At 25.0% G+C, this 11,731-nt stretch overlaps 1 protein-coding gene and 2 non-coding genes across 3 annotated transcripts; 1 reads left to right on the top strand and 2 right to left on the bottom strand.

Annotated features, from left to right (window-relative positions):
- Window positions 1-1,336: 1,336 nt before the first annotated feature.
- On the bottom strand, window positions 1,337-11,523 carry LOC145839298 (testicular spindle-associated protein SHCBP1L-like). Its single transcript, XM_082946894.1, has 11 exons — window positions 11,519-11,523; window positions 11,062-11,199; window positions 9,317-9,374; window positions 7,570-7,688; window positions 6,875-7,012; window positions 6,299-6,423; window positions 5,870-5,976; window positions 3,156-3,326; window positions 2,612-2,749; window positions 1,905-2,031; window positions 1,337-1,401 (listed from the first exon to the last, which is right to left on the bottom strand). Exons 1-11 carry the CDS (start codon window positions 11,521-11,523, stop codon window positions 1,337-1,339), a joined length of 1,191 nt encoding a protein of 396 aa, XP_082803020.1.
- On the top strand, window positions 4,311-4,396 carry Trnay-gua (transfer RNA tyrosine (anticodon GUA)). Its single transcript is given in 2 exon segments — window positions 4,311-4,347; window positions 4,361-4,396. It is a non-coding gene; the product is annotated as a tRNA-Tyr (tRNA).
- Window positions 5,248-5,333, bottom strand: Trnay-gua (transfer RNA tyrosine (anticodon GUA)). Its single transcript is given in 2 exon segments — window positions 5,248-5,283; window positions 5,297-5,333. It is a non-coding gene; the product is annotated as a tRNA-Tyr (tRNA).
- Window positions 11,524-11,731: the final 208 nt, after the last annotated feature.

Genomic DNA, 11,731 nt, shown 5'->3' with positions numbered 1-11,731 from the left:
ACCTTCCTTTTATTATTTAATAAGAAAAATGAGCATAAGGCACAGTAATTTAAGCAAGAAGCAAAAATAAAACTTTATTGGAAAATACTCGGAGTAATTTAAGGTTACTCAAGGAAGATTTTTTGGCTTAAAGAGTGGCAACCCCGCGTAAAAAAATAATGTATTAAGAAAAAGACTGGAAGTGTGGTCCGCAAGGTTATACTCAGCTATGAACGTATTTTTAGAAATGTTTTCAGTTAAAATCTTACATATACCCTTTAATTTTAATAGTTCTTCCAAATGTACCACATTTCGAATTCAAAGTATAACTTTTTATATTGATCGTTACAAAAAATTTTAATGAGTGCGAGCGACTGTTGCTAATACAATTGGTCTGCAACTTGTAAAATGCTGCCAACCCATGAACTAGAATAGGGATTCCCAAAACTTAATTTAATGCTTTGGAACTTAAATTAGATACTCTGGACTTGATGATAAAAAGCGAGAAAAGGTCTTAAGTGTTTTCAATGGTAACTTTCTGAGAAATCTTGTTGGAGGGGCTATAGTTCTTAGAATTTATTTAAAGGGGGCCTTTTGAAAAGAAGTTTGGAACCCTGGACTAAAAAGGAGACTGAAAAAAAAAATACAGAAGTTGTTTTGAGTTATTAAAAAAATTAGCCTATAAAATCCAAGTGTGTGGCAACCTTGGTATATATACAAACTGTTTATAGGCTTCAATACAAAAATACAAAACACTTTTCATTGAAATCGTTTATTAATACTAAGAAGTATAAAATGTATACTATTTTTTAAAAATAAAAGAAACTGCCAAACCAATTGAAAAACAAAGAACACTGAAAGTAATTGAAACAATAAAAAGCTCGTGCAAATTTATATACAATTGAGGAAAATATTTCAGCAACAATTTATATGTACACAGAGAAGTTAAAAGCTTCATTAATATGATGTTGTAGGTAGTACTTAAAAGCTATATGAAGAAATTTTGAGTTTTTTAACACAGTTTTGTATAAAAAGCATCTTTTTGGGACTATTTTGAGATTTTTTGGAAAACTTGAGATTATAATGAGTTATAATTTTTAGTAGCATTGAACTATATGCAGAGTTATTAAAAATTAAAATGCTTAAGATTATAAAAAACAATTATGAAAATAAGTTATTTTCTTAGAACAAAAGAGAACACTTCAAAATTTTAATTAAACATTTTAAAAATATTAAAAAATATTCTATGATTTACGAATAATTACAATTTTGTGAGATTAAAGAACCTGAATATAAAAAAAATTGTCTTAAAAACTTACGGAAATTAAAAGAATAATCGTTAAAAAAATAAGGATTTTTATGCTTTTTCTACGGAGTTGTCTTTGATTTCAATGTTGGCAAACTGCTTCAAGGATTCATCGACTGTAAAAATTTTAATGAAAATAAATTGACTATTAAAAAAAAATTGTTAAACAAACACAGAAGATAGAAATTGTTTACTAAATGGTGAAAAATATTTTGAAATATATAAGTTAAAATTGAGCTTACTGCTTTATTTAAAGTTTAAAATTAAAAGTATAATAGTAAGTTATGAATAAACACACTAATATTCTTAATAAGCATAAAACAATAACACAACTGTCTATTAACAATTTATTTTTATTTTACAAGTATTTATGAAAACAATATACTTCAGATTTTTTTTTTATACTTTGTATTATCTAATTCATAGAAAGTTCTAACTTTTTTCAGGTAACTTCAATAAAAGTGCTTTATTAGCAAGCTAATTTTTATCAGTAAAGATATTGTTTAATAAAATAAAGGTTTTTTTTACATTTTTTTTTAATTTAAACTTGTATTTAATTTTGAAAACAAAATTAAATAAAAATTGCTTATATTTTAGAAACAAATACTAGCAAACAAACTTTTATCAGCAATGATACCGGGATCTCCTTTTTGTTGTTCGTTTTTGTTGGTGATATTTGCAGAGATCATGTCAACATCACAAGATGTTTTGTTGTTCAGTATTTTCACTATTGGTGGTTGTGAAGTCTGTTTAAATAACATAACAAATAATTATTTAATAAATAGTTGTTTAATATTTTTACTATTGGTGATTGAGAAGTCTGTTTTATAAATTATTCATAATCAACATTAATATTTTTTTTGTAATTTATTACAGTGAAAATAGCTTAAAGAAGACAGAAATAGTTGATTTAATTTGACAGATGAAACTCAATTTAAAAAATTAGCATCAATTCGTACTTAACAGATAAGTTTAAAATAAAGGTTTGATAAGCTTAAATTATTTTACAGTTATTTACAAACTAACACTATAAATTATTTAATCTTCGGTCAAATTCTTTACTATCAAAACTTAATTAAATTTATAACTAAAGACATTAGCTTAACATTATAAAACATTTTACTAAATCTATACACTATACTAATTTTTAAAATAAAAATCTAAGTCAGTCCAGAATACTGTAGTTTACCAGATTATTTTTTCATAAAATTAAAGAACGAATTATTTTTATTTTCAGTGTTTGTAATAAACAAACAGATATGTTTGATTGTTGCAAAAAAATCTTTAATAGTTAATTAAATAGTTTAATACATTTAAGTAACTTACATGCAAATGAACGAGTCCCTTCTGTTTATTAAGATCACCATCAGCAGAAACTTTCTTACCATTCAAATCAATCTTGTTATTTTCAACTGTCAATACGCTTCCTTCATAAACCTCCATCACCGATTTCTTTTGGTTGTCCTGTGGATACATGTATTATATTGTTTGATAGTTTTTTACATTAGAAACTGATCATTAATATCAACTACAATATCTCCCTTGTCTGATTGCTTTATGATTTTCCAAACTCATTTCCAAAATCATTTTCCTTTTGCGTTCATTAAAAAATATTTGGCCCCTATGTCATATTTTTTTTCCTTTATGAGTTATGTACACATTTATTTTTACCTCCCTTACAAGTATTACCCCCTGATAGCTAAAATCTCCCCAATGAGACGGTTATCGTCTTTTTTAGCAAACCCTGCTCAAAGGATCAAAACTTGAGTATCAAATTTATATATTTCAAAAAGCGCTAAAAGTACACTTAATTAATAAAAAACTAACGAATTTAAAAAATATATACTCGTAACAATCAATTTCAACTCACATTATCAGAGAAGTCAGCATTGTTGTTGATAATGAGCGAATCGCTGATGTTCAATTTACCGTAAACAGTGAAACCAGCGTAATGTCCTGATTGGTCAATTTTCATCACACAGTTACTCACGTGACAACCTCCACCCGTTTCAACTCTGAGTAGTCCTTCCGTGTTCTCGTTCTGTGTGAATAGTTGGTATCATTACTTTTTATTGCTTTGAAATATTATGCACTATTATAAGGTCATGTTAGTGCATTGGCTTGTACACATGATTATATTTTCAAAAAAAAAAAAGTTAAGTCTTATTTAGTATTGATTTCAATTTTTGATCGACTGTTGTCACATTGCTTACACAACTTAAAACACATTTACTTGGTAGTTATTACACTTTTTTTTAACAGGTATATGTACGTTTGTAAAATTTGCAATAGACTTTACTTTATTTTACATTGACAGTTAGTGTAAATAGCACTGAAGCAATTATTGAAAAGTTATAAAAAAAGGTTTTATATATAAAATATGTTAATTTATATATGCATTTATCAACAACTATTCTCAATAAACCTCTCGTCCAAAGTTTTTTAAATCTAGAGTCTTGATAATTAGTTATACTTCACTTTTTTTATAAATTAAAAATTCACAATTACAAATAAGATGTATATACTACATATTTATACAATTATAACATGTGTCAACTATCACAATCTTCAATTCTTTATTCGAATAATATACTGTATGTGAAATAGACTATAAGATACGCTTTATATTTTGTTCACTATTCAACTCTTTAATATTCTGTAAAGGTTTTAATTGTATTGATATAATTATATGTGTTAAAAAAGCATGTCATATAAAAAACACATGATGTTACTTTTTGTAGCTATAGTAATTCTTGTATAACAATGTACGAAGAAAATAATTTTCAAATATTATAAAAATATATATTGAAAACATTATAATTTTATAAGAAACTTAAACACTTTAGACTTAGCAGAAACTAATCAATCAAAAGAATACAAAATTTATAAGCATTAGCTTTAAATATATTTAAATTTGTAAAGTTATTTTCTCAAACTAACTGATTAGATGAGATTACAGTAAACTAAATAAACAAATGCATAGCTGACAAACAATATAAACGCAATACAATGCAATTTACCACAACCTTCGATAGCTCAGTAGGTAGAGCGGTGGACTGTAGCATGTAGTTAGAAATCCATAGGTCGCTGGTTCGACTCCGGCTCGAAGGACTTTTTTTATGTATTGGAATAGCTTACATGTAGGCCATAGAGAGATCAATATATATACTTTTTTTGCAGAAGATAATATTGAACTTTATTTAAAAGCTTTATTTTTATTCTAAAGAGTATGGTTTGTAGGTTAGACTCAGTTTAATCTCTTTACCCAAGTTTTGATATATTTAAGATATATTTCACTGATAAAGTGAAATAAATATGCAACTATTACTTAAAAACAATATCTGTGTATAATAATGTTTAACATAATGATCTTTTTTAAGCATTATGTGATTTTGGAAATGATTTAGTGATTCTACCAATAAAATTTACGAAAGAAAAAAGCGTATAAATATATTTATAAATAACATTATATATAATATGCTTTTAAAACAAGTTTGTTTTATTTGTACTTGAAATATATAATGTCTTAAAAACACTTGCTAGAAAAATTTTTTTAAGTATATTTCAATAATTTACTTATTGTTTAAAACTTTGTTTTAAGAACTATGTGAAAATAAAGTTAGATCTTTTACTATAAATGTGCATAAACATAGAAAAACAACAACTAAATAATATTGTTAATAAAAAAATAGCATTTTGTTAAACACATATTATACACGTAACTAAATACAGATATTGTTTTTTCTAGTAGTTGCATACTGTTTCATTTTATCAGTGAAATATATCCTAAATCTTTTAAAACTTGGGTAAAGAGATTAAACTGAGTCTAACCGACAAACCATGTTTTATAGAATAAAACTAAAGCTTTTAAATAAAGTTCAATATTATCTTCTGTAATAAAGTATATATATATTGATCCCTATATGGCCTACATGTAAGCTATTCCAATACATAAAAAAATGTCCTTCGAGCCGGAGTCGAACCAGCGACCTATGGATTTCTAGCTACTTGCTACAGTCCACCGCTCTACCAACTGAGCTATCGAAGGTTGTAATAAGAAGCATTGTATTGCGTTTATATTGTTTGTCAGCTATGCATTTGTTTATTTAGTTTACTGTAATTTCTTCTAATCAGATGGTTTGAGAAAATTCAATTACTTAGTTTATTATACTTTTTAAAGTTAACCTGTTTTTCAAAAGTTTTTGTATTTTAAAATATTACTTGATTTTTTCAAGATTTATTACACTAATTTTTATATTCGTTTGAAACTTATTTAAGATATGGGTATTAGCTTAAATAATTTTGAAACTTGTTGTAGTTTTGAGTTTTAAAATGCTGCTATCCTAAATATGCTTAATTTTAATTGAAGTTAACATTTAGTATATTTGACCTAAACATGGACAATGTTTACTTAAAAATATATATATTAAAAGATTTTATAAAAAGTTTGATATACAAAATTGATACAAATAAGTAAAATAACTTATTTTAAATAGCACAGTGATAATCATATTTACTTTTCAATTTGATCTCTTAACGCATTTTACTCGACTTATACTTGGTTATATATATATTTTAAGTAACCTGAACAAAAAAGAGGTTTTCAAACTTGATATTTTCAGCGCAAACATTAACAAAAAGATCATCACACAAAACAGCTACAATAATAATTTCGTCTCTATTGCCTTTACCTGTATCACAAACAATGATCATACTCAAAAGTTTATAAACTATAAAGTTTACACCTAAAAACAAGTGTTAAGAATTTTTAAGATGATTCTTTTAGCTGATTTAATTCAATCTTGCAAATTAAGATATTTAAAGCAAATTAAAATCAAGGATACATATAGTTCCTATTGTTTAAACAATTTTTAATTTACAGTAACAAAAATAAATGTAGGTAGACTTTTTGTGTAAAGTTTTATAACATGTTTTATCATCTTTTAAATCTGAGTATTATTCGCCGATTTAAATAATGTACTTTTTACGTAACAAATAAGAAACAAATCAAACCTTGAATAGTGATGTTGTGTTCAGTTAGCTCATGAAAACCTTCACCCTTGTATTTACCAGGATAAATACAAACAACATCTCCTTGGTGGCATTCTTTCAATGCTGATGCAGGTGTGTTGTGTTGTCTGTTTAAATAAATAATAAACTAATACTTTACAAACCTCTATTTGAATTGGGTTATTCATACAGGGTTTCCGCTGACTTTTGGCAAAAATGGATTGTCTACATTCATACGATTTAAAGTTTGATTAAATGACAAATCACTTTTATAATTATAAAAGATATGAGTATTTCTGTTAACTAAGACATTATTTGAAAGTTTTCTATGATAAAGATAAAACAAAATCAAAAAATCATCAAAATTTATCAACAGATGTACCAAAACATACAGACAAAAACTAAAAAGAAAGCAAAAGTGCAGTATTATAGTATTATAATATTCAAAATAACACCGAAACAAATGTAACAAACTTGATATTAGTATCATCAGGGAAATCTCTGACCATTTTATGTGTGAAGTTATTGCAAACAATATGGGTTATTTTAAATTAATTAAAATAAATAAAATAAACAAACTTGATATTAGTATCATCTGGGAAATCTCTGACCATCTTTGGAGTAAAATTATTACAAACAATGTGGGTTATTTTGCTACCGTCTTCTCTTATTCCATTGCTTTTTCTTAATACTCGAGGAAAGCATGGCCCGTCAGCTCTGTGGAGAAATACAAAATTGCATTTATTTTATTTAGTAACAACACTAAAAATGTATTATTGTTTAACATATAATGATTTTTTCACTAACTTACATTTACACTTCTTGGGTTCAATGGTTTGTAAACTAAACAAACTTTATGCTATATTATGAGATTTTAGGTGTCCTATAATTTTAAAGATTTTTAAAATAGGAATAGTGCAAATTGAGATGAGGTAACTTTAAGTATATTTAATTTCAACCAACTTAGACCTTAAAACCTTGTTTTTTATATCTTTTGGTTAATATTTAAAAGCTTTAACTGCATTTAATATCAAACGAAAACTAAATAAAGTTTTAAAAAAAAAGTTTAGAAGATGAAACAAACTTAAAACGTCAAAAGCCTCAATTGCAATGTCTTCCATTAATTACAAACTTAATAAGTTCTAAAGATATTTCAATATTACTTTTAGATAATTTTTAATAATTTTAAACATTAATTGTCGCTGATATTTTTTTGCTGTATTAGAGTTTTTAGGTCTTATACACATTAAAATATACATATATAATATTGTTACCTCAATTGAAGAGTCTCCCATATTTGTAGCAGTCCACTGAGCATGAGTACTTCGTAATACCTCTTCCAACATTCAACAGCTTCGCTATTCGATGGTTCACCTTCTCTTTGTATGTGTGCCTGTAAAGTTTGTATATTTTAAATATGAAATTCTCATGGATTAAATATTATCCAAGTAGTAATATTGAAATATCTTTAGACCTTATTGCTGTGTAATAGTGGTATTATACATTATTATACATTACTAGTTGGTATAGTAGAACTAATAAAGCTAAATATAAAGCTGGAATATAATTTACTTGCCAGTTTATTATTAAAAAAGTTAGTTTTATTAATTTGTAATAATGCTAATTTTCTAAACTTAGAAAGTTAATTCTATTTAATTTATTTTATTAAAACATACACAATATTTAGAGAGATTTTTTTTTCTACAGCAAACAATAAACTACATAAACTGTTCGTATAGTATAAGTATAATTACGCTGTAAAAAAAAAACTGTCAACATTATATAAAAGTTAATTAATATATAACATGGTTTTGCAAAGTTATTTATTTTAGGTGGATGGAAAAATTTACAATACAGTTTTGCTAAATTTCTTAACTTAACCAGGAAAAATAGAAGGCTAAACTTAAAGTTATTACAAAAAGGTCGACTAGCAAACAAAAAACGTTTCAGCTATACAAATAAACTTTTAGTTAGAGAATGGGGGCAGTTTGCTAATCAAGTGGTCCTGTTATTACGTCATAAACAATTAAGTTTGAATAAACAATTGCCACTTGAGCAAATCGGTAAGAATAAACTGTTAGGCGCGTGTTATAATTGTGGCGAAATTTTGAAAAAACTTTTAACTTTTGTGGTTGTGATAATATTGGCTTAGTGGCTATATAACTTCAAAACGAAAATGTTGTGCTTTATGATTTCATTAAATTTCAAGGCAACTCATTGCACTGGATATTATTTTTTAACCTTTCTTTACCATTAATAGTTATATAAGTAAAAATAAACCATATAATGATTGACTATGCGACTAGATAATTTTAAGGTTATTTTTTATCGTTTAGTTTTAAGGCAATAAATCGCACTAAACTATTAACTTTTGAAAAATTAATTTGTAGGCAATCATAAACTTTTTTGTGTTTTTTAAAATATTATTTTTAATTTGGGGATCTTTAAAAATTATTTAAATAAATCTATTTAAGTAGCTGTCTTAATTGTTAACCTTTTACCAACTGATGCATAATATACCTTTGTTGAGTACAAAATATTTTTTCTCTTTTCCGAATTTTTAGATGTTTGAACAATAATGCTTTTAAAATAAACACATTTAAAACTTTAATTGACATAAATTATTTAGGAATTACTCACACCACAACTTTTTATATATCAAGAAGACATATATTGATCCATACTTTCAAGATTATCTTCAATTTTTACTTCTTTTATATTTTTAAGTTAAAATTGATATAAGGCATTTTAGGTTTAGTTTACGGGACTTTTAGAATTTAGCTTATTTAAAAAAAAATTACTTTTTTAAACTTAATAAAACTAAACTTTAAATTAAGTTTCTTCATTTTATTCAAAATATATTACAATTTAAAACTGTTACTTTAAATTGAATGTTTTAAAACTTTATTATAATTCTCTGTAATAAATATACTTTATTCTAAAATATATACACTAAATAGAACGTGACTAGCCTTAAGTAAATATTATACTTTTATTTATCAAGTTTAAACAAGTTTTTACATAAAATTCGAGAAGTTCTTTTCTTCTCACTACATATTTTGCCATCGTTCTATTGTATCTGTTCATACAATTATTTTTTAAGTTTTTTTTTGAAATACATCATACTGTACATAACAAAATATTGTTAATGACAGTTATTTATTTTGGTTTTAGATGTATAATATAATGTAAAGTTGGTTGTACTTAAGGTAAAGTACACATAAAGTTTATACAAAGCAGAGTTTAAACAAATATAAGTTTTCAAGTAATTTTGGGAAAGTTATGATAAAGCAAAAAGTTTTTGTTTATTTATGGATTAATTGCTAGCACACATTAAACAACTGTCTGGAGTTCATATATCTTAAATATCAAATCTGCTTTTATTTTGTTACTAGATTAGATCACAAAAAAAATACATAGAATTTTAATATTCGAATAATAACGAAAATAACTTACAACATTGTAAACAGTTTTTGATGATTTAACTAAAAAACAAAATGTTTTAATTTTTTACCCTAAATACAATATATAAACTTAATCTCTTGTTAAAAGTACTTTGTTTAGCTTAAAATTTCTTCAAATTTTACAACTAGTGAAAGATAAACTTTTTTGAGGAAAATGACATTAAAAAAATTGCAGTCCTTACTTTTGTATTAAAAGTTTTTCAAAAAAAAATTTAAGTCAGCCTAAGTTACCAAAAACTAGCTAAGTTACATCAAACTAGTGATAGACTGAGTTTTCTAAGTTCATTAGAATCTTTTTTAATAGTTTGTGTTAGCCAAATACAGATAAAAATTACTGTTAATTAAGTTTAAATACCTATAATTCAAAAATAATTTAAAATTAAAAAATATATATAATTAGTATTGCGAATACTTGTTCAAGTACAAAAAAAAGTTTTTAAGATATTAATATTTAAAGTTACTAAAAATAGCTAGATATTTGAGATAAAAATTAAAACTAGCTTAAGTTTTTAAAAAACTTTAAACTAGCTCAAGTTATTCTGAATAAGTGGTAACCATGTAATAATGACTATATCTCAAAAATTAATTAAACTTTTTATGTTTTATTAAAACTGCTTTATAGTTCATACTTAAAGCTTTAATTTATACACCAGTATTTTTTTGACCCTTATTTTGTGTTCTCATTTTTTTAATTAGATATATAATTTAGTAAATTGTATATATATATTTAATATTTGTTTATTTATGCTAACCTGGTAACCAATGGAATTGGCAAAACACCACCAATGATATCATAGTGAAGTTGCAGTCTTGATTTCAAATAAGCATCAAATTTATCAAATCATTTTAAGTTATTCTAACCTAGTAACTAATGGAATTGGTAGAACACCATCAATGATGTCATAATGTAGTTGAAGTCTTGATTTCAGATAAGCATCAAATCAAATTAATCAAATTATTTAAATATATTCTAACCTGGTAACTAATGGAATTGGTAGAACACCATCAATTATATCATAGTGTAGTTGAAGTCTTGATTTCAGATAAGCATCAAATTTATCAAATTATTTAAATATATTCTAACCTAGTAACTAGTGGTATTGGGAGAACACCATCAATGATATCATAATGTAGTTGCAATCTTGATTTCAGATAAGCATCAAATTTGTCAAATTATTTAAATATATTCTAACCTAGTAACTAATGGAATTGGTAGAACACCATCAATGATGTCATAATGTATTTGAAGTCTTGATTTCAGATAAGCATCAAATTTATCAAATTTTTTAAATATATTCTAACCTAGTAACTAGTGCTATTGGGAGAACACCATCAATGATATCATAATGTAGTTGAAGTCTTGATTTCAGATATGCATCAAATTTATTATCTGAATCATCCTCTTCATCCCAATCTCTCCCTATGTGTTTGTAAAAGAATCTAGAAGAAAAGTTATTATATTTTCATTTAAGAATTAATAAATATTATACAATGTAAGATGTAATCAAGTAGTTTTATTGTTTAAATATTTGCTTGGTTGCCAATGGTTATTTGTAAAAAAATTTCCAGGCTTTTGAAAGTACAGTGCTTATTCACTTATCCGGACGCTCTTTTATCCAGACAGTTTCAGTAAGAAGAAAACTCAAAACATTTTCAATATTAAATACTAATATTTTTTTATGATACAAATATTTAAGCTTTCATGCTGTAAGAAAATTTTAAGTAATTTTATAAATTTTACATCTTTGTTCATTATTACGACATAATATTACTACTAAAGATTACATTATATCTTTTTTCAAAACTAGTTTAGTTATCCAAAACTTAGTTTAGTTATTAGATGATTTTTTAGCTTATTATCGGTCTTAGCCAGAAGCCACGACAGAAAAAGTTTCGCAACAATTTTCTTCTGAAAAACGTGGAAAAACTATAAAACAAACGTCTATTCTTTCTTACTTTAGTAAAACTTCCA

The sequence above is a fragment of the Thalia democratica genome, chromosome 6, assembly GCF_965202585.1.
Source record: "Thalia democratica chromosome 6, ktThaDemo2.hap1.1, whole genome shotgun sequence".
Lineage (NCBI taxonomy): Eukaryota > Metazoa > Chordata > Thaliacea > Salpida > Salpidae > Thalia > Thalia democratica.
This window is presented reverse-complemented; position numbering and strand designations above follow the sequence as displayed.